The sequence below is a fragment of the Aquarana catesbeiana genome, linkage group LG05 (genome assembly GCF_042186555.1).
Source record: "Aquarana catesbeiana isolate 2022-GZ linkage group LG05, ASM4218655v1, whole genome shotgun sequence".
NCBI classification, from domain to species: Eukaryota; Metazoa; Chordata; class Amphibia; order Anura; family Ranidae; genus Aquarana; species Aquarana catesbeiana.
In genome coordinates, this window is record NC_133328.1 from 371,850,735 (window position 1) to 371,875,313 (window position 24,579).

At 42.2% G+C, this 24,579-nt stretch overlaps 1 protein-coding gene across 1 annotated transcript in view; it reads right to left on the reverse strand.

Moving 5' to 3' along the window:
* Window positions 1-24,579, reverse strand: part of DUSP22 (dual specificity phosphatase 22) — a 211,998-nt gene that overhangs the window by 19,064 nt on the left and 168,355 nt on the right. The window contains exons 5-6 of the mRNA XM_073630966.1: window positions 13,606-13,680; window positions 11,323-11,494 (exon numbers count right to left, since the gene is read on the reverse strand). Coding sequence (XP_073487067.1) covers window positions 11,323-11,494; window positions 13,606-13,680 — 247 coding nt within the window. The remainder of the gene's footprint in view (window positions 1-11,322; window positions 11,495-13,605; window positions 13,681-24,579) is intronic.

The window sequence follows — 24,579 nt, forward strand, 5'->3', positions numbered from 1 at the left end:
TTAGGAAGTCCATCCTGCCCCCTTAAGCCTAACTAAAGAGCAGCAGGGCGGGGTGGAACACGGTTAAATATCCTTTAGGCTGGGTTCACACTGGTGCGACACGACAGTCATCCTACTTTGGATCCGACTTTGCCCTGCGACATGAAGCCGGCATGCGTCCAAATTTCAATGAGCGGGGATCCGACTTGTATCCCCGCCAATGCCCGGCACGGTGTTTGGTATGAATCTTGAGGGGAAACTCCGCACCAAATTTTAAATAAAAAAACTGCATGGGTTCCCCCCTCCAAGAGCATACCAGGCCCTTGGGTCTGGTATGGACCTCAAGGGGAACCCCCCCACGCCGAAAAGACTGCGTCGGGGTCCCCCCCCAAATCCATACCAGACCCTTATCCGAGCACGCAGCCCGGCTGGTCGGGAATGGGGGTGGGGACGAGCGAGCACCCCCCCCCCCCGAACCATACCAGGCCACATGCCCTCAACATGGGGGGTGGGTGCTTTGGGGCAGGGATCATGCGAGATGCTTGTCGCATGCCCAAGTCGGATCATGCGAGACGGCGATCCGACTTTGATCCGAATTCAATGATAGTCAATGGGCTAAAGTAGGATCAAAGTCGGACCAAAGTAGTGCAGGGAGCATTTCTAAAGTCGGAACGACTTGTGTCGGACCAGTTAGGATGGCTCCCATAGGGAAACATTGAATTTCACACGTCATGCGACATGAGCTCCCACTGTCGGAGCGTTTGTCGGACCAGTGTGAACCCAGCCTCAATGTTCTCTGTTTTATTTGCCTTTTTTTTTTTTTTTCCTTCCATCCATTCTGATTTATCTTCTTTCAGACAGAGCCAGGTGCTTACATGAGTTGAAGATCTCCACAATAATATTGTTTCTGTAGTGTGTGCAGCTTAACTCTGCTAAGTCTGCAAAAATGAACAGCGAATTAGTCAAAATTCTCCATCCAACCCGATCTCTTGTTAACATGATAGTTGCTCTCTTCAGGTTTTCTGATATAATTGTTAGCATTAATGGGTGACAAGGAAGGATTTCAAGAGCAAAATTGGACTATGCGTTATAAGGGTTTCTTCTAGATCAACTGTAGGTTTAAGTTTGCAAGGTGTTTTATATTATTTTTAGATATTTTTAAAATGCACTTATTTTTTAAAGAATATGTAAACCCAGCATTTCATATTCCTGATATGTGCCTGCTGTACCATGTACTTGTATTAAATCCCTGGTGTTCCTGCCAGTGATATAGGTGGACTTTTAGAAGACAGTATTCTCATTATTCAGATTAATAGGCAGGCAACATGGGAAATATAGGCATGGCGGTGTAGTGTTTTACCATGTGTGAGTTCTGTAGAATCAGACTTGATTACGTACTATTGCTTTCCTATTAAAAACCTGACCACACTAGGCATGAGAGCACACCGTGATCAGTTCTGTAGCTATGCTGGGAACTCAGCCTGCTCTCCTCCAATGATTAGACTTGTCCTGACACCCCCCCCCCTCATAGCCTTTCACTGGGAAGCTCAGTGTGGTGCTGCCCCCCCCCCCCCCCCCATGCATCTGAGAACAGAGGGAATGCGATCACTTCTAAAAAAAAAAAAAAAAAAAAAAAAAAAAAAAAAAAAAGGGGTAAAAATAAATTAATGTATGTTTTTTTTTTTTTTTTTTAATATATCTATACAAAAATGTTTTGCCTTCCATTTCTATTTTAAAATGAATAGGTTGTTTTACAAGGTGAGAGATTACAAAAGCTTTACCTTTTGGTTGAACTCTTTTTTTTTTTTTTTTCTGATCTAGGACATTATGCCTGTAAGATGTAAAATATATGGTCATCTTCCTACCTTTTTTTTCAAGCAGACCCTAAAGCAGAGGTCAACAGCCCTCTAGAACATGTGCCCAGGTGGGCATGTGATGCATTGTTCCGTGGCACCATTGCTATTGGTTGCCATCCCACCTGCACTTATTTGCCTCAGGTCCTTGAGGCTGTGACAACCCGCCCATAATTTTATTTTACCATCCTCGCCTGTGATCTGTTTGCTTGTAATGTGTGTGTGTGTGTGTGTGTGTGTGTGTGTGTGTGTGTGTGTGTGTGTGTGTGTGTGTGTGTGTGTGTAAAAGGTCAATGAGTTTCTGGACTCCTGACAGACCCTTGCATCTTTCATCCAGTGCTGCACTGACATTTCTGGATTCTGAGTCATGGGGAAAGCAAAAGAATTGTCAAAGGATCTGTGGGAAAAGGTAGTTGAACTGTATAAAACAGGAAAGGGATACAAAAAGATATCCAAGGAATTGAGAATGCCAATCAGCAGTGTTCAAACACTAATCAAGAAGTGCAAAGTGAGGGCTTCTGTTGAAACCAAACCACAGTCAGGTAGACCAACTAACATTTCAGCCACAACGGCCAGGAAAATTGTTCGGGATGTAAGGAAAAACTCAGGTGAAATACAGGATTCTATGAAAACATGTGGTGTGGCTGTTTCAAGATGCACAATAAGATGGCACATAAAGAAAGATGGGCTGCATGGTCGAGTCGCCAGAAGAAAGCCATTGCTACACAAATGCCACAAAGCATCCCGCTTACAATACGCCAAACAGCACAGAGACAAGCCTCAAACCTTCTGGCACAAAGTCAATTGGAGTGATGAGACCAAAATTGAGCTTTTTGGCCACAACCATAAACGCTACATTTGGAGAGGAGTCAACAAGGCCTATGATGAAAGGTACGGAAATGGATCGCCAATGTTTTGGGGATGTGTGAGCTACAAAAGACACAGGAAATTTGGTCAAAATTGTTGGCAAGATGAATGCAGTATATTATCAAAAAATACTGGAGAAACATTTGCATTCATCATCCAGGAAGCTGCGCATGTGATGTACATGGACAGTCCAACATGACAATGATCCAAAAACATAAGGCCAAGTTGACCTGTAATTGGCTACAGCAGAATAAAGTGAAGGTTCTGGAGTGGCCATCTCAGTCTCCTGACCTCAATATCATTGAGCCACTCTGGGGAGATCTCAAACGTGCAGTTCATGCAAGACAGCCCAAGAATTTACAGGAACTGGAGGCTTTTTGCCAAGCGGAATGGGCAGCTTTACCATCTGAGAAGATAAAGAGCCTCATCCACAAATACCACAAGGGACTTCAAGCTGTCATTGATATTAAAGAGGCAATACACGGTATTAAGAACTGGGATATGTAAACTTTGATCAGGGCAATTTGGGTAGTTTCTGTTGCCATTAAGATTTAAAAAAAGTAAACAGAGTTGATTGATAATAAATGGCTTCAGACAAATACTAACCATGAGTGAAAGAAATGTTTTTGTGTTCTCATTCATATTCTCTGAAAAATGGCCAAGAAATCATAAATTCTGCCAGGGTATGTAAACTTATGACCACAACTGGCATTTGGTGAACAGCAGCAGTCCAGGCAGAAAATTAATGATTTAAAGTGATAGCGTTGTGTAATACATACTTTAGGCCTTAAGAGTTATTCACCAACAGTTGCCCCACCCAACCCCTAGCCTGCCCCGCCCCTAATTTGGGCCCTAAATACACCCTTGTAAATTATCTCAGGAAACGACACAGTGTTAAAGGATTTAAGCAGAATTATGTTACAAAAATAAATATTAACAACAACTTTAACAATATCAACATAAAGCATATTTATTGATCTGACTGCAATAAATAAAATAAGGACAAAATATGATTGGCTACTATAGGCACGGTTTGGCAGGTTTGGGTAGTGTAGGGCAGTACAGTGGCAGGTTTGGGTAGTGTAGGGCGGTACAGTGGCAGGTTTGGGTAGTGTAGTGCGGTATAGTGGCAGGTTTGGGTAGTATAGCGTGGTATAGTGGCAGGTTTGGGTAGTATAGCGCGGTATAGTGGCAGGTTTGGGTAGTATAGCGCGGTATAGTGAAAGATTTGGGTAGTATAGGGCGGTACAGTGGCAAGTTTGTTTAGTATAGGACGGTATAATGGCAGGTTTGGGTAGTATAGGACGATATAGTGGTAGGTTTTGGTAGTATAGGGTGGTATAGTGGCAGGTTTGAGTAGTATAGGACAGTATAGTGGCAGGTTTGGGTAGTATAGGACAATATAGTGGCAGGTTTTGGTAGTATAGGGTGGTATAGTGGCAGGTTTGGGTAGTATAGGGTGGTATAGTGGCAGGTTTGGGTAGTATAGGGTGGTATAGTGGCAGGTTAGGGCTGTATGCTATGACAATGTACTTAGTCACTTACAGCTTTGCTGGATATGAACACTCCTGAGGCTGCTGTGGTCTCTCCTCCTCAGCTTGAGTGAAAGTCTTTGGGAGGAGTGGAGGAGACAGCCACACCCCTGGCTCCACCCACAAACTCCATCTGCCTCGGGAGATATTGAAGATCCCAGAGGGACAGCCTAACTTGATTGGATGACAGCCCTGGGTGGCAACCACTGCTATCTATATGGTGCGCAGCAGCACAGTGCCCGCGTGTTTGGCACCAGGGCTGTAAATGATATTTAAAACCATAAATTATCTAATACATGAATGATCACTTGCAAATATGTTTCAGCACTGTCAATTCTGAAACATACCACAAAAAAAGTGTTTCAGACATAATAAAGAACTACAGAGACATTTTATGTATGCCTTCCAGAACAATTCAGGTGTTTTCCAATTCTAGGTCCCATGTGTATATGCTATAATTACAGTGCGCTTGTTGCTGCAGCATGTAGCGGTTTTCAGGTCCCCTAGTTTCAAAGCAGGTTCCCCCTTCCCTGAAGCTCTGAGGTTACTGTAGCTCAGCCACCACTGCAGACAGCAGGACCTGGAAGTTCTAACTTACAAGCTTCTAAAATCTATCAGGCACAAAAAACAATAGTACGTGCACTATACACGAGAAGAGATTTTATTACTTTAAGATATGTGAAATTATAAGGACTCTTATTCCATTTTCTTGACAGCAATAATGCTTTTAAGTCCCTGAAATAGTTTATTAAAGCTGAACTCCATGCAAATATAAAAAAGGCACAAATTAGTGCAGCCTTTAAATAAATGTATTTTTTTTAAATGCACACAGTACCCCAATTCAGCTTGATATCATCCTTTTGCAATCTCCTGTACAGCAGAGCTCAGACTAATGCCCCGTACACACGGTCGGATTTTCCAACGGAAAATGTGTGATAGGACCTTGTTGTCGGAAATTCCGACCGTGTGTAGGCTCCATCACACATTTTCCATCGGATTTTCCAACACACAAAGTTTGAGAGCAGGCTATAAAATTTTCCGATAACAAAATCCGTTGTCGGAATTTCCGATCGTGTGTACACAAATCTGACGCACAAAGTGCCGCGCATGCTCAGAATAAATAAAGAGATTAAAGCTATTGGCTACTGCCCTGTTTATAGTCCCGACGTACGTGTTTTACATCACCGCGTTCAGAACGATCGGATTTTCCGACAATCTTGTGTGACCGTGTGTATGCAAGACAAGTTTGAGCCAACATCCGTCGGAAAAAATCCATGGATTTTGTTGTCGGAATGTCTGATCAATGTCCGACCGTGTGTACAGGGCATAAGAGAAAGAGAAGCAGAACAAGGAGCCAATCAGTTGTGTGGCAGTGCGCATGTGCTAAAACATTGGTAGAAGGAGAGAGCAGAGTGACAGAGAAAAGCTCATCACTGTGCTACTTCACCTTTCACTGTCCAGTAGGGCTGGGAAAAAAATCGATTTAAATCTTGAATCGAGTTGAGAGGTCAAATCGATTCAAAATTTAAGCAAATGGATTTTTTTAGATTTTTTTTTTTTTCACCGCGCCGGTCCGGAGGCGCTGCGGGCATGAGTTTTTAGGCGAGGCCGCGGCTTCGGCCTAGTCCGCGGCTACGGCCGGACGGCGCGGACTAGGCCGAAGCCGCGGCCTCGCCTAAAAACTCATGCCCGCAGCGCCTCCGGACCGGCGCGGACACTGCGCCGGGCCTGAAGAACTGCGGGCAAGGAGTTTTTAGGTGAGGCCGCGGCTTCGGCCTAGTCCGCGAGGCCGGACGCTGCGGACTAGGCCGAAGCCGCGGCCTCGCCTAAAAGCTCATGCCCGCAGCGCCTCGGGACCGGCGTGATTTCCAAAAAAAAAAAACTCGATTCGAATCGTGAATCGAGTTTTTTTTAAGAGAATCGAAGATTTTTTTTTTTTAAGAAAATCTCCCAGCCCTACTGTCCAGTCACAGCCTAGGAGAGTAACCTAACTGCAGCAGGAAAAATATGTGCTCTCCCTTTCCAGATAGCGCTGTGCTGTGTTGCAGAACTGTGAAAATCTCAGAACTAGTGAGACAGAAATACAAAACATTTGCCAGCCAAAAAAGCTCCTGTATATGTATTACATCTGTGTAGTTAGCGGTTTGAGCTCTATAATGAACATTAACTCATGGGGTTTCTCTAAAATCCAAAGGACACGAGGGGTACGTGGGGTCCCCCCCCCCCCTTATTGAGACAGAACCCTAGCCCCCCCACACCCAATTGTATTTTCTGCTATTATGATTTAGGCTAAATAATCTACCTGGATCTCTATCCAGCCTCACATACAGTGCCTTGTAAAAGCATTCATACCCCTTAAAATATTCCACATTGGGATTTTATGTGATAGATCAACAGAAAGTGGCACATAATTGTGAATTAGAAGGGAAATGATAAATGGATTTCAACATTTTTTTTACAAATAAATATGTGAAAAGTGTGGCGTGCATTTGTATTCAGCCCCCTTGAGTCAATACTTTGTAGAATCATCTTTTGCTGCAATTACAGCTGCAAGTCTTGTTGGGTATGTCTCTATCAGCTCTGTACATCTACAGAGTGAAATTTTTGCCCATTCGTCTTTGCAAAATAGCTCAAGCTCTGTGAGATTGGATGGAGAGTGTCTGAACAGCAATTTTCAAGTCTTGCCACAGATTCTCAATTGGATTTAGGTTTGGACTTTGACTGGGCCATTCTAACACATGAATATGCTTTGATCTAAACCATTCTATTGTAGCTCTGGCTGTATGTTTAGGGTCGTTGTCCTGCTGGAATGTGAACCTCTACCCCAGTCTCAAGTCTTTTGCAGACTCTAACAGGTTTTCTTCTAAGATTGCCCTGTATTTGGCTCCATCGATCTTCCCATCAACTCTGACCAGCTTACCTGTCCCTGCTGAAGAAAAGCATCCCCACAACATAATGCTGCCACCACCATGTTTCACGGTGGGGATAGTGTGTTCAGGCAGGGGACAGGGAGGCAGCGGTGTGTGTGTGTGTGTGTGTGTGGGGGTTGGTCACATTCGGGGTTAATAACTCTGATCAGCGGGTTGTAATCCGCTGAACAATTCCGATATAAAAGCTTATGGTCATTGAAGTGACCATAAGCTTATAGGAGAGCGAGAAATGAGGTCCGTACGCCATACTGACCTGGCCACCTGCGCTTTTCTTTTCGCATTTTTCATTCAGCGCTTTTCAGTTTGCGCTTTTCATTTCGTGCTTTTCAGTTCGTTTCTGAATGGTCGTTCGTCAACCAGACATGTTGCGGAATTGGAGGAGATAACCTGTTATTTATTATTGGCCTTGGAGTTATTGCTTTGACATCATTTTTTGGTTGAATAATGATTTGATTTGGTATATTTTCTATATTTTTGGATGCATAGAATGCACTTTTTGGTTAAGTTCTATTGGCAGATAGCATGTCTAATTTTTTTTTTTAATGCACAATAAAAAAATTGTGGAGAATAATACTTGGCTATGTGTTTTACTTCAAATGACAGTTTGGGAGTAGGCAGTTACATTTAAAAAAAAAAAACAATGTAAAATTAATAAGGGACACCAACATAGTTGTATCTTTGATCTTAAAAACTACGGGATAATGGTGGAAGTCTATGTCTTGGTAGGTTTGCAGTTGTGCCATATTCTTTCCATTTTCGGATCCTGGATTAAACAGTGCTCTGTGAGATGTTCAAATGAGGATCCACCTTTGGAGATTGCTTTCCATAGGGAATGTTGCTGTTATTGTGACACCAGGAAGGGAGCCTTTTTTGTGGCTGGTTTTTTCATGTTTTCTGCCATGATTGAAGATTTAACATTGTGACCATATCAGCATTTGGAAGCTACTCATTACATTTGGAGTTGTTTGCGGCTATTCTGTGGAAATTTCCCTCAGTGCAACATGGCAGAACTTTGCTCAATTTAACTTGGAATCACCAATTCCTGTGTATGAGATTTCTGATGTGCTTTGTGGGACAGCTTTTCTTGGGCTGGTTTCAGACCTACATGATTGAGACAGACATTTGACCCATTCTGCAGTGCCCTGGTGGGAACATGCAACGTCTCTTTTCAGGTTTCCTAGAACTACTTCTTACCGAATCAATTCTATTGCACCAACTTCTATCAACGAAAACTCCTGAAGAAGCTACCATGTGAAACATGTTGGGCTGTGTCTCTTGTCTCATACTTTGGTCCTGAGTGTTTATCATAGTTCATGATTACACATTTTTGTGACCATTGAGGAAATTGCTCACCTTGTTGTAGGGGCTGTTTACGGGTGTATACAGCGTTTATATGTCTTAAACGATATGACATTTTTATGCATTTAATAAAATTTTGTTATTTTTATATATCACTGTGTCATATAATATTCAATTAGGAGGTTTCAGCATTTAAAAGTGCCATTACTCTAATTCACAATTTTCTTTTCTATTCAATCCGGGATGTGGTGCTGTATTTCGGTTGATATACGCTATTCTTTCCTCTTGTATACGTGTTGAAAAGCGAACAAATAAAGAGTGCAAAAATAACAAAAAACAAAACATTAACTCCTTAATGTGCCCTCATACTTTAAACTCTTGCCAACCATGTCCTCACACTGCACATGTGTCCATGGTGGCCAAGGTTTCTGTGCTGACAGTTTGCTTTCTGCACACTCCCAGAACTGTGACCGAGCTGTACAGACATGTGATTAGGAAGTCCATCTCTGCCCCCTTAAGGCCCAACTAAAGAGCAGCAGGGCGGGTGGGACAAGGTTAAATATGTTCTCTGTTTTATTTGCCTTTTTTATTTTTTGCTTCCATCCAGTCTGATTTATCTTCTTTCAGACAGAGTTAGATGCTTACATGAGTTAAAGATCTCCACAATAATATTTTTTCTGTAGTGTGTGCAGCTTAACTCTGCTAAGTCTGCAAAAATGAACAGCGAATTAGTCAAAATTCTCCATCCAACCCGATCTCTTGTTAACATGATAGTATGTCTCTTCAGGTTTTCTGATATAATTGTTAGCATTAATGGGTGACAAGGAAGGATTTCAAGAGCATAATTGGACTATGCGTTATAAGGGTTTCTTCTAGATCAACTGTAGGTTTAGGTTTGCAAGATGTTTTATATTATTTTTAAAATGCACTTTTTTTTTTGAAGAATATGTAAACCCAGCATTTCATATTCCTGATATGTGCCTGCTGTACCATGTACTTGTATTAAATCCCTGGTGTTCCTGCCAGTATTAGAGGTGGACTTTTAGAAGACAGTATTCTCATTATTCAGAATAGGCAGGTAACATGGGAAATATAGCCATATATTACAGCTAACACTGTGAAAAGCAAGATTGTAAAGGTAATAAGAAAAAACAAAAAAAAAAACAAGCAAACATGTCATACTTACCTGCTCTGTGCAATGGTTTTGCACGGAGCAGTCCCAAACCTCCTCTTCTAGTGTACCCCGCCAGTGCTTCTGGCTCCTCTTTCATTCCTTCCAAGTGCCCCCATAGCAAGCCGCTTGCTATGGGGGCACTCAATCCCGAGATGCAATTTGTGTGTCCATTGACACACACAGAACGGCTGGGTCCTGCCCCCCACTCTCTCCTCACAGGCTATGAATGACAGCAGCTGGAGTCAATGCTGCCTCCATGCCTAGTGATGAGAAAGAGAGAGTGGTGATCAGAGCTGCTGTTTTCCAGCACAGTGCTGTATCGAGATCGGACTCAGGTAAATTTTAATGGGGAGGAGGGCTTTGCAGGGGGGACTGAACACAGAAGGTTTTTCTACCTTAATGCAGAGAATACATTTAGGTAAAATAAAAATGTCTGCCTTTTCAACCACTTTAACAAGAGTATATGTAATTTCAAGCCCGTCTTTAAAGGGAAGTTACAATACTGTTTATCTAGGCTTTGGCATAAATATGATAGCTGCACTGCTGAATGGGTTCCCGGGGGCAGGCTATGAGGTTGTGATCCTGAACCTGACTTCACTTTCTAGTCCCTGACCCAGACCAACAAGCAGGAGCAGTTTTGGCAATTCAAGTTTCACTAGCTGTATCTACAGTTATTCTCTAGGCAGTAAAACCAGATTAAGATGACAACCCCCCAGACAGCAAGTATAACTTGCCACAATTTTTTTGGCGTGTTGAATTGTACACCTGTTAACTTGCTGAACATTTTCACTGGCACGTTGTACACTTGCAGAGCACTTGAAAGCACAAGTTCTAGTTGACACTTCCAATTTGTAGCAAATTTGCGTGGCAAGTCTCTAGCTAGAGCAAAGTTGCAATGGTGAGTCTACGGCAAGAGCTCTGCAAGTCTACAGAATGAAAATTCGACCACAGTGACCCCTGTGGTGGGATAACTATTGCACAACATAACTGAAACAGAACTTGCCGCAGACTTGCAGAATGTTTGCAAAGAAAATTGATCTGGAGTCATGCAATGCGGACTTGCTGCAAATGTGCAACAAACTTGTAAAGCCTGACAAGTCTAGCAATAGCTTAGAAAGTCATTTTTTAACTTGCAGCACAATTACTTGCTGGCATTACTGGAATTGAAGTTTATATCATAAAACAACCACAACCCCCACTCTAGGACTGCCCCCTCTAACACTTTTCACCCAATGTTTTCCTAGAATACTATTCGGAAATATAGTAGAATGTGATGCATTTCAGGCAATAATATATATCTATACACTTTTATTCCTTTTTAGGACGTATGCTGCACTTTAAGATGTGATTGGATCCCTTGATTTTGTACTTGGCTCAACATATATGGAACTCTCCTAGCCCCCCCCCCTCCCATCTCTAAATGGGTGAGATATGAGCATGGACAGCTCGGTTTGATTCCCAGCACCCAAGTGGAAGCAGGGAGGTACAGCTTAGAGGAATCTGTCATGACAATCCCAGAGTCTGAACCTTTAAAGACAAGTCCGCAACAGCAGCTCCCTAATTTCTATGCCAACCAGGCAATGTTTCAATAGATCAAGTTTCTTTACTTACAGAATAAAACAAAAAAGCTTACATGACCATCTTTATACTGCAGCCCTAATTTAAGTATACATTTATTGATTACTTACATGGTGGACATCACGTTTTCCAAAGTCCTCAAGCTGCTTCTGAAAACCCATATTAGGGTTGGCACACGTCCTTGCCCCTTTAACAGCTGCCAACGCATCTTCCCATTCCAAATTTGTAATTGTCATGACATAAGCTACTACCAAAGTCACACTCCTGGAAACACCTGCCAAGCTTAAAGAGCACAAGATGAGTTAATAGTAGTTGTCTCAGCTTTAAAACATTCAACTCTACCTCCCCATCAAAATAAGAAGAGTAAAGAAGAGAAAAGGAGTGATGGGAATATCTGTAAAATAGCTGTAGGAGGTGGTTTAGATACATGTGCAGTAACAGTGAAAGCAGCCCAATATCTGTATGACAACAGTAGCCTATCATGCCATTACACAGTCACATTCCACAGTCACAGAGAAGGTTCACAAAAAGCCTTATGCCTCATACACACAATCGGACTTTTCGACAACAAAACCGTGGAATTTTGTCTGTAGGGTGTTGGCTCAAACTTGTCTTGCATACACACGGTCACACAAATGTTGGCCAACAATTACGAAGGTAGTGACGTAATATGTGGTTTTTCAGCTCTTTAGCGCCACCCTTTGGGCTCCTTCTGCTAATTTTGTGTTAGTAGAAGTTTGGTGAGTGTTATTTCTCGCTTTTCTTTTTGCATTTTTCATTCAGCGCTTTTCAGTTTGCGCTTTTCAGTTCGTTTCTGAATGGTCGTTCGTCAATCAGACATGTTGCGGAATTGGAGGAGATAACCTGTTATTTATTATTGGCCTTGGACTTATTGCTTTGACATCATTTTTTGGTTGAATAATGATTTGATTTGGTATATTCTCTATATTTTTGGATGCATAGAATGCACTTTTTGGTTAAGTTCTATTGGCAGATAGCATGTCTATTTTTTCTTTTAATGCACAATAAAAAAATAGTGGAGAATAATACTTGGCTATGCGTTTTACTTCAAATGACAGTTTGGGAGTAGGCAGTTACATTTAAAAAAAAACAATGTAAAATTAACAAGGGACACCAACATAGTTGTATCTTTGATCTTAAAAACTACGGGATAATGGTGTTGTGGTAACTTGCACAAATAAAAAAAATATTATTCTTGATATCACTAGAAAAAAAAAGCCTTTGAAAATTAGTCTGCAATAACTCCATCAGTATCACCAGCAAAGCAGCTTCATTATTATCCCATTAAAGAAAAAGATTTGTGTGCTACATTTGGAGATTTCATAATTGCCACGTCACGAATGTTAATTCTCCATTACAAACGCTAGTTTACAAGACCGATCGTTTCTGCTTCCGAGCATGCATGTTTGTACTTTGGACTTGTGTACACACGCTCGGAAAATCCGACAACACACATTTGTTGGCGGGAAGCTTGAAGACATGCTAGCCAACATTTGTTGGCGGAAAGTCGGACAACAATTGTCCGATGGAGCATACACACGGTTGGATTTTCCGACAACAGCCTGACATCCATTTCCCGTCGGAAAATATGATCGTGTGTACGGGGCTTTAGACCTTAAGCACACTGGACATTTTCTTGCAGGCGGAAGGCAACGGTGCAGCGCCCAGCCATGCAGCCTGTAAAAGTCTTTGAGAGACTAAGCAGTATGCACCCAGGGTCGAATGCCTGGGATGCACCAGAGAGAAATGCCAGGAACGCAAGAAGTGTGCATTCCAGACATGGGTGAAAAATGCCCTAAAAGTTAGCATTACTCAGTGCACCATCCAGCAGCAGCATCTTTCAGCCTTCAGACTTTTGCAGGCTGCCAACAGCGGAGCTGAATTGTGTGCCTGTGCCATCTGCCTGCACAAAAACGCCAGGCTCTCAGGCACAGAGGCCAAATGTCCTGTGTGCATGAGGCCTTAGCGTTTCTAAAAAAAGCTAAACATTTTTTACCCATATCTGATACCTTGGCTACACAAGGTATTGTGTTCAGAAGATCATTCTTGTACCATGGTTTCGCACCTAAGTGCCAGACATTTATCAAGATTTTGGCATGCAACTTTCTGATGCTTCCCTATATTCTCAACATCCAGATTTAGAAGGCTATAGACATATATCTATTTGCTAAAGCAGTTTAGTTTAGAGTGGCAGGGGGCTAACAATAGTTTAGTTAAAGATAGACCTGTAGTTTATGTAGTAATTGGACATTACTGCATTAATGAGCAAACAGATTTTAGCTATTACCCTCTTTTTTCTTTTTTTTTTTAGTTTACAAAATAAATGCCAAAAAGTAGTCATTGCAATGGTCGATCATCAAAGCTGTACATACCAGTGAACAAGACAGCCTTCTCCTTTCAGCCGACACTCATGGATGAATGCTGTACTCTCTTTAAAGTGTTGTATCCTTAGAAACAACATAATAGGAAAGCAATGGTTAGAACAGTATTTAAACATTCCAGGTTGAACACAGATAGCACTTATTTACAATTTATAGTTTATAAACCAGTTCTAAAATGTTTGTCCAGACAAGTGAGACACTAGATGAAAATTTAGCGGTGCAGAGTTGCAATGTATGCATGTAGACAAGATGCATACCTGCTCAACCCTATCCGTCTTTGATTCTGTGGGAAACTGAATGGCAAGAGAAGGCTTCCATATGCTGTTCAAGGATAAAGGTAGTAAACACTCTGCACTCAGTCCCAATTTCCCAAATTGTATTGATACAAAAGCAAACAGCAAATCCAAAACACTTTGGGGGAGATTTACTAAAACTGGAGTGTGCAAAACTATCGCAGCTCTGCATAGAAACCAAACAGCTTCCAGATTTTATTGTCAAAGCTTAATTGAACAAGCTGTAGTTAGAAACCGATTGTCTACCATGCACAGCTGCACCAGATTTTGTACTCTCCAGTTTCAGTAAATCGACCCCTTTGTGTTACAAAAGTTTACAATGCAAATCATCTCATCAATCTGGTAAATCAACATTTGCTATTCTGTAAAACACAAATGAGAACATATCCCATCCCCCCCCCCCCCACCTCCTTTCCCCTGTGCACCTCATAAAAAGTGTTTGGATACAATGTATGGATGCAAGCATCAGGGTTGCAACCACTGCAGTAATGTTCACCAATTCTTACTGTAAGGCCCCTTTCACACTGGGGTGTCGGCGGTAAAGTGCCGCTATTTTTAGCGGCGTGTTACCGTTGTTTCTGCGGGGGTTAAAAGCGCCCCGCTAGCAGACGAAAAAGGGTTAAAACGGCCCACAAAGCGCCGCTACAGCGGCGCTTTGCCGGCGATTCGGCAGCGGTGCCCATTCATTTCAATGGGCAGGAGCAGTTTAGGAGAGGTGTATACACTGCTCCTTCACTGCTCCAAAGATGCTGCTTGCAGGAGTTTTTTTAACGTCCTGCCAGTGCATTGCCTCAGTGTGAAAGCCGGACTTTCACACGGAGACTGCAGGGGAGCCGTTTTTCAGGCACTTTATAGGCACTATTTTTAGCCCAAAAGCGCCTGAAAAACGCCTCAGTGTGAAAGGGGTCTAAGTGGATGAATGGTGCATCCTACATATTGCAAAGGACATTGTTTATACAGTTGATGAATTTTTGAATTATAAAGGTCTCTCCTGTCACTTGACAAATTTAGTGTTGCCATGTACTTTACAATAACAGCATGTTTTAATCTCACATTTATATAAACCTATAACCAACAACCATGTCCCGGGCCCTCTCCTTCAATTGCTATAACCGGGGGACAGTGTGGAAAGAGTGGGTGCCCTTGAGAATTGATATCCTATTATCTGCATACATAATGGGTAGATATTTATATGTACTGTTCTGTTATTTTTGTATCAGTATTATCAATCTTGTGCTTCATTACTACATCTGTGTATACATGTAAGGGCATAAACAATTAGACCCTTTGACAATTCACTTCTTACTCAACATATACATTGGCTCCTCAACACAGGCTTACAGGGAATTAATGAGATTTTCTGGGTTCTCATTATTTTCCCATTGGACTAATAAGCTTAAAGCAGAGCTCCACCCAAAAGGGAAAGTTCCACTTGTTTGCACCCTCCCCCCTCCACTGCCACATTTGGCACTTTTTGGGGGGAGAGGGGGTACCGGAATTTGACACTTCCAGGTCTCGCTGGCTTTGCTGGGGCACCGGGAGACACTGGCTCCCAGTGCTGTTAATCAAAGCCAGTGACGAGGGAGTGGGGGGTGGGGCCGAGTCTTGCTGTCTGTGTTAATCGATGCAGCAGCTAGGTTCAGGTACGAGCACGCACGAGTGCCCCCATGTGTTCACTGGAGAGAGGGAAGGGGCCAGGAGCACTGGGAGGGGACCCGAAAAAAGGAGGTTAGCAGCCGCTCTGTAAGTATAGATGTTTGTAATGGTAAAATAACAATCACTTTAATCTGGCCAAAGGCGGTCTCCCTCATAGTATATATACACATATACATATACATATACACACACACAGTTAGGTCCATATATATTTGGACACAGGCACAATTTTATTTTTTTCAGGTATTTACCAAAACATATTTAAGCTATAGTTAGATAAAGGCTATGGGCTGAAAGTGCACACTCTCGGGTTTAAAGAAGAACTGCTGTCTGCTCACATAATTTGTAATAAAAACATCTTTGCCACTCTGAAGCTTCCCTCCAACCACTTTACATATTATTTTGTATATACTGTGATTCTGTACTTGCCAAATATGCTGCAGAAATCTCCCTCCACCGAGTAGGGCTGCATCCATTTTAACTGTGGGCAGCTTAAGCTGCTGTTTCTTCACTTCCTGGATTTACACAGACACACACCTCCAGCTCTGCAGCTTTCATTGGCCCTCTTATGACTCATCCCCCTCTCTTCCTGGCAAACTCTCACGAGAGCTGTGCATGATGTCATAAGCCTAGGCTTTTCTTTATCGTACATCACGGGACACAGAGCACCATAATAATGACTAATTGGGTTATACACTACCTTTAGGTGATTGGACACTGGCAACCAATAGAAAGACGGTTTCTCCCATATAACCCCTCCTATACAGGAAATACCTCAGTTTTTTTGTCAAGACCTTCTACTCGGCTGTGCATGAGGTTGCTGGGCAAAATGGTGTCATCCTTCAACGCAATTCCATATGCACAGTTCCACTCCAGGGTGTTCCAGAACAGTATTCTGGAAGCCTAGGACAGGTCTGCTCGAACCTTAGATCATCCTATGGTTCTGTCCCCACAGGTACAATGGAACCTCTCTTGGTAGTTAAAAACCAGCAATTTGAGAAAAGGAAAATCCTTTCCTCCAACATCTTGGAGAGTAGTAACTACAGACGCCAGTCGTCTAGGCTGGGGAGCAGTTCTGGAGGAGGCCTCTGTCCAGGGAATATGGTCCCAGGCAGAAAGGTACCTGCCCATCAATCTATTGGAGATTCGGGCAGCTCGTCTGGCTCTGCGCTTCTGGACGTCCAGGTTACGGGGTCTCCCTGTCCGAGTCCAGTCCGACAACTCCACGGTAGTGGCATATATCAACCATGTGGGAGGTACCAGGAGTCGGGCAGCCCAAAGAGAAGTAAATTACATATTGACTTGGGCAGAAAAACATGTGCCGTTTCTTTCAGCAGTCGCCAAAAATTGTTGCCAGGGGAATGGTCCCTGCATCCCGAGGTTTTTCTACAGATCTGCCAACACTGCGGGACCCCAGATGTGGATCTGCTGGCATCCAGATTCAATGCCAAGCTGGACAGGTTTGTATCCAGGACCAAGGATCCGCTTGTTGTTGGGATAGACGCATTAGTAGTTCCTTGGGATCAGTATTCTCTGATATATGCCTTCCCTCCGATCCAAATTCTGCCGCACTTACTACGCAGAATACAAGAGGAACGGAAGCCAGCAAACCTAGTGGCCCCAGCGTGGCCTCGGAGATTGTGAAGTTGGCAGTGTGGGACCCATTGGTCCTTCAGTGCCGTCCAGACCTGTTGTCCCCATATTCCATCCTTCTTTACGGATGCTGAATATGATGGCATGGCTATTGAGACCAGAATATTGAAAGACCATGGTATTATGGGTTCAGTCTTGTCTACTCTGATAAACGCTAGAAAGTCAGTTTCTAGAGCTTTTTATTATAGAGTCTGGAAGTCATACATTTCTTGGTGTGAGGGAAGGAGGTGGAACCCTCGTAGGTGTACAATTGGAAGAGTTCTGGCCTTTCTTCACGCAGGAGTAGACTTGAAACTGGCTTTAGGGACAATTAAAGGACAGATTTCAGCCTTATCTGTATTTTTCCAAAGACCAATTTTAGCCCATTCTTTGGTACCAACCTTTGTTAAGAGAGTAACGCACCTAAGGCCGCCGGTTAAGCCGCCTTTATGTCCCTGGGACCTAAATTTGGTCCTGTCAGCCTTACAGTGTCAACTGTTTGAACCTATTGGACATATTCCGTTTGTCCTATTAACCAGGAAATTGTTTTTTTTGGTGGCTATAACGTCGGCTAGAAGGGTGTCAGAATTGGCCGCCCTTTCTTGCAAAGAACCTTTTTTGATTCTTCATTAGGACAGAGTGGTCATGCGCCCTCGTCCGAATTTTTTACCTAAGGTAGTTTCCAGATTTCATTTGAGTCAGGATATCATTCTACCTTCCTTTTTTCCAAACCCTAAAACTAGGGAGGAAAGGTCACTTCACTCGCTTGATGTGGTGAGGGCGATCAAGGTTTACTTAAAGATGTCAGCTTCTTTTCAGAACACTGACTGCTTTTTTGTCCTGCCGGAAGGTCCTAGGAAAGCACAGCCGGCAACAAGTTCAACTATATCTAGGTGGATTCGCCAGACTATTATCCAGGCGTATGGATTAAGGCGCAAGGTTCCACCTTGGGATTTGAAAGCACACTCCACTAGAGGGGTTAGTGCATCATGGGCAGTACGCCAACAGGTGTCTATGGCTCAGGTTTGCAAAGCGGCCGCTTGGTCTTCAGTTCATACGTTCACCAGGTTTTTCCAGGTGGATGTTAGATCTCAAAAAGAGACTGTTTGGCCACAGCGTGTTGCAGGCCCCCCCCCCCAGGTACATTGCTTTAGGACATTCCAATTAGTCATTATTATGGTGCTCTGTGTTCCGTGATGTACGATAAAGAAAAAATTATTTTTAATACAGCTTACCTGTAAAATCCTTTTCTTGAAGTACATCACGGGACACAGAGGTCCCTCCGCTCTTTTCTGGGATCATCATTGCTTGCTACAAAACTGAGGTATTTCTTGTATGGGGGGGTTATATGGGAGGAACCATCTTTCTATTGGTTGTCAGTGCCCAATCACCTAAAGGTAGCGTATAACCCAATTAGTCATTATTATGGTGCTCTGTGTCCCGTGATGTACTTCAAGAAAGGGATTTTACAGGTAAGCTGTATTAAAAATCCATTTTATACCAGACAAGAAACAGGAAGTGGGCTGTATAAGGTATTTACTGGCAGAAAAAAATGTTTTACTATCCTAAGTTAAAACAACAAGGGCAGAAGATTTAATAGATGGAAAATTGAAAACAAAATTACTGAAGGTCCACTTTAATTTGAGGGTATGTACATCCAAAACGGAGGAAGGGTTTAGGAATTACAGCTCTTAAGAATAGCCACCCCCCTTTTTCAAGGGGCCACAAGTAATTGGACAATTTAATCAAAAGCGGTTTCATGGCCAGGTGTGGGCTACTCTTTTGTTATTTCTTCATCAATTAAGCAGGTAAAAGTTCTGGAGTTGATTCTAAGTGTGCTAGTTGCAATTGGAATCTATTGCTGTGAACCTACATCATGTGTTCAAAGGAGCAAAGGCATTCAAAGGAGCTATCCATGCAAGTGAAACAGGCCATTGTAAGGCTTCAAAAAGTGAACAAAACAAATCCATCAGAGAGATAGCAGCAACATTAAGAGTGGCCAAATCAACAGTTTGGTACATTCTGGGGAAAAGGTGGTGAGCTCAGCAACATAAAAAGGCCTGGACGTCCACAGAAGTCAACATTGGTGTTTTATCGTAGGATCCTCTCTATGGTAAAGAAAAACCCATTCACAACATTCAGACAAGTGAAGGACACTCTCCAGGAGGTGGGCAAATCATTGTCAAAGTCTACAAGAGAAGACTTCACGAGCAAATACAGATTGTTCACCACAAGGTGCAAACCATTCATAAGCCTGAAGAATAGAAAAGCTTAGGCTTAAGCTTAAGATTAGACTTTGCCAAAAAAACATCTAAAAAAGCCAGAACAGTTCTGGAAAAGCATTCTATGGATGGATGAAACCAAGATTAATCTGTACCAGAATGACGGGATGAAAAAAAGTGTGGAGAAGGCTTGGAACAGTTCATGATCCAAAGCACACAGCGTCATCTCTAAAACATTGTTGCAGTGTGATGGCATGGACATGCATTGCTTCCAGTGGCACTGGGTCATTGGTGTTTATTGATGATGTGACAGAAGCAGCCGGATGAATTCTGCAGTGTTTAGAGGTATACTATCAGCCCAGATTCAGCCAAATGCAGCAAAGTTGACTAGATGTCGCTTCACAGTACAGATGGACAATGATTCAAAAGACACTGCAAAAGCAACCCAGGAGCTTTTGAAGGAAAAGAAGTGGAATATTCTGCAATGGCCAAGTCAATTACCTGATCTCAACCCAACTGAGCATGCATTTCACTTGCTGAAGGCAAAACTAAAAAGGCAAAAACAAAGAATGACTGAAGACAGCTGCAGTTAGAGCCTGGCAAAGCATCAGAAAGGAGGAAACCCAGTCTTTGGAAACATCCATGGGTTCCAGACTTCAGGCAGTCTTTTCCAGTAAAGGATTCTCAACAACATATAAAAAAAAAAAAAAAATTAATATTTTATTTGTGATTATATATATTTGTTCAATTAAATTTGAGCCCCTGAAAATGGGGAACGGTGTATAAAAATGGTTGCAGTTCCTAAAATTTGTACTTGATATTTATATTCAACCCCTTGAATTAAAGCTGAAAGTCTGCACTTCAAATTCATTTGGATTGTTTTGCTTTAAATTTATACTGGTGGCATACAGATATATATATATATATATATATACACATACATATATATATATATATATATATATATATATATATATATATATATATATATATATATATACACACACACACACACATATATATATATATATATATATATATATATCTCGCACTCTCATTCTTCATTTGATTAGGCTACTTTCACACTGAGGCGTTTTACAGGCGCTATAGTGCCTGCAAAGAGCCTCTCCTCTCACTCCAGTGTGAAAGACCGAGTGCTTTCACACTGGATTGGTGCGCTGGCAGGACGCCAGCGCACCGATTGTAAAGCGCTCTTGCCCATTGAAATCAATGGGCAGCGCCGCAGAACCGCCGGCAAAGTGCCGCTGCAGCGGCGCTTTCTGGGCGGGTTTTAACCCTAGAAGCGCCCCGCTAGTGGCCGAAAACCTCCCCAAAAAATGGCAGTAAAGCGTCACTAAAAATAGCGGTGCTTTACCGCTGACGCCCTCAACGCCCCAGTGTGAAAGTAGCCTTACTGTTCATAAAAAGCAAGTTCCTTGTGCAATTCAGATTGTGCCAGGATATGGTCATGTGTCTAAATCTACTATCACAAACTGTATACAGTATGTCCCACTTATTAGCTATAATAGTGCAACAATACGCATCTAATGCTCTACTATAAGACATTGTGTTTGGCAGCATAACTTAAACAGTTAAACATCTGCCTGTAGCCAATACCAGTGATAATGCTATATTTGGAAAGGACTCTCTGTTCAGGCAGGATACAGAAGGTAGAACTTACAAAATCTTGATAAAATCAGGGCACCTACTTCTAAAGAATCGCAGGAAAAGGTTAGATTTGCTATTTATGCAGTTTTTGTCCGATAACATTAACAGGATATGTCAGGGACATAATAAAACTTTGGAACAGGTGTTGTACAAATAACATTATACCATAAGTGAGTTTTAAAACTGGGATATTGCAAACATAGGTTGTTAATGATCACTCTGTGCTCCAAATCTGATCTATGTGATACAATTTCATGCATAGACCAAATTATCTTGCATATTTTTACTGACGGAAGAAGATTTTTGCACAACACGTTTGAAGCATATATATGACAGTGTAATGTAAATCATATTTAGTTAGACTTGTGAATGTTAGTTTGGACCAGTGTTTCTCAATTCCAGTCCTCAAGGCGTACCAACAGGTCATGTTTTCAGGCTCTCCATTAATTTTGCACAGGTGATTTGATCAGTTTCTCTGCAATTACCACAGCCGTTTCATCTGAGGGAAACCCTGAAAACATGACCTGCTGGTGCGCCTTGAGGACTGGAATTGAAAAACAGTGGTTTAGACAGATGCGCTCCTCTCTGGTTTACATTGCTCTCTCTTCCTATAAGCATGCTCCTTGTTAGTACATCATGAGCACTACTGAATAGCTCCCTGTGCTGCCCCCCTTGTTTCCAGTTTGAGCTCTGCTGTACAAGGATTGAAAGGGGCTTCTATCAAGTCCAATTCAGTTACTTATACTTCTTGCCTTTAAAAAATATTTAATGAATATTAATGGATAGAGTTGAAATAATCAGTGTCTTTTAGAACAGTTTGAGTACAGTTAAGAGTCATAGTAGTAGCTAACCTATCTTGCCTTAAGCAGTTTATCTACAAAATCTCCACACTGAACAAGAATAAAATATATGAGATCAGGTATGTAAAGCTAAGTACTGCAATAATAACTCAATATGTGTTCTTGCTGATAGTGCACTACACTTTTCCTTTACATTTGGAGTTTTTGATGAGGTATAGCAATTGCTCATCTATGCCCATCTGCTTGAGTGCCCATGTGAAGGAAAATACATCCAAACTATAAATAGGACTCATTTCCCTTGTAACTAGAGCATAGTGTTCTAGGTTAGTATGTGTAGCCAAATCAATTTTGGGTTTGCTTTTGCATAGTAACAGGGACTTCCCCTTCATATCACCTTTAAAGGATATTTAAAAGTTAGTTTAAAAAAAAAAAAAACATGTCATACTTTCCTCCTCTGTGCAGTTGGTTTTGCAAAGAGTGACCCCGATCCTCCTCTTCTGGGGTCTCTCAGTGGCGCTCCTGGCTCCTCCTCCTTTTCTCAAGTGCCCCGTTGGAGAGCCATTCTCCCTCGGGGCACTCGTGTGGGCGCGCTCCCTTGTTCTGCTGCGTCCATTGACGCAAACAACATGACTCGGCACTGCGCCTGGCGTCATTGTATTTGATTGATAGCAGTGGGAGCCAATGGCTGTGCTGCTATCAATCTATCCAATCAGGACCCGAGACACCGGCTGGAGTGGGTGTGCTCGTCCCAGTCGCTGGAAAGACCGGGTTCAGGTAAGTAAAAGTGGGGCTCTGGGGGGCTGCTGCATCACAGGAGGTTTAACCGTGAGGGTTTACAACCCCTTTAATTTTTTTTTCTTTACTCCAGTGTTTGTCAGGCTTTTGTTTTTCAGAAAGGTATAATGTTATTTTGCCATCTGTCCTTTGTCAACTCAGATATGGCATCATTACACAAATGTATTTACCCACAGCAAGACATTCTCAAATTTCTGAATAATATAAATAAATAAATTATATATATATATATATATATATATATATATATATATATATATATATACACACACACACACACACACACACACACACACATACACATATATACACACATACATACATACACACTGGCAGAATTTATGATTTCTTGGCCATTTTTCAGAGAATATGAATGATGACACAAAAACTTTTCTTTCACTCATGGTTAGTGTTTGGCTGAAGCCATTTATTATTAATAAACTGTGTTTACTCTTTTGAAATCATAATGACAGATGCAGAGTAGTGACTTGGTAGTTGGTGGAGAAACCCTTGTTGGCAAGCACAGAGGTAAAACGTTTCTTGTAGTTGGTGACCAGGTTTGCACACATCTCAGGAGGGATTTTGGTCCACTCTTCTTTACAGATCTTCTCTAAATCCTTAAAGGTTTCTTGCCTGTCTCTTGGCAACTCGAAGTTTCAGCTCCTCCCAAAAGATTTTCCTTAGGATTAAGGTCTGGAGACTGACTAGGCCACTATATGACCTTAATGTGCTTCTTCTTGAGCCACTCCTTTGTTGCCTTGGCGGTATGTTTTGGGTCATTGTCATTCTGGAAGACCCAACCACGACCCATCTTCAGTGTTCTGGCTGAGGGAAGAAGGTTCTCATTCAAGATTATACAATACATGGCCCCTCAATGCGGCAAAATTGGCCTGTACCTTTAGCAGAGAAGCAGCCCCAAAGCATCATGTTTAAACCTACGTGCTTGGGATGTAGGGATAGTGTTCTTAGGGTCACAGTCAGCAATTTCTTCCTCCAATCATGGCGAGTCGATGAGCCACGGCACTTTCTCCCAATCCGTCTCTGAATCATTTAAATGTTAATTGGCATCACTGTACATGTACCTTCTTAAAAAGGGGGACTCGTCGTGTTTGGAGGAAGAAAAATGCTGACTATGACTCTAAGAACACCATCCCTATAGTCAAGCACAGAGGTGAAAACATTATGCTTTGGGGCCGTTTCTCCGCTACAGGTACAGACTGTCACATTGACGGACCAATGAATGGGGCCATGTATTGTAAAATATTGGATGAGAACCTTCTTCCCTCAGCTAGAACACTGAAGATGGGTGATGGATGGGTCTTTTAGCATGGCAATGACCCAAAACATACCGCCAAGGCAACAAAAGGAGTAGCTCAAGAAGAAGCACATTAAGGTCATGGAGTGGCCTAAGCCATCTCCAGACCTTATTCCTATAGAAAATTTATGGAGGGAGCTGAAACTTTGAGTTGCCAAGCAACAGCCAAGAAACCTTAAAGGGGTTGTAAATAGGGATGAGCTTCGAGTTCGAGTCGAACTCATGTTCGACTCGAACATCGCCTGTTCGCTGAACAGTGAACAATTTGGGGTGTTCGCGGCAAATTCGAAAGCCGCGGAACACCCTTTAAAAGTCTATGGGAGAAATCAAAAGTGCTAATTTTAAAGGCCTATATGCAAGTTATTGTCATAAAACGTGTTTGGGGACCTGAGTCCTGCCCCAGGGGACATAGATCAATGCAAAAAAAGTTTTAAAAACGGCCGTTTTTTCAGGAGCAGTGATTTTAATAATGCTAAAAGTGAAACAATAAAAGTGTAATATCCCTTTAAATTTCATACCTGGGGGGTGTCTATAGTATGCCTGTAAAGGGGCGCATGTTTCCCATGTTTAGGTCTGACAGCAAA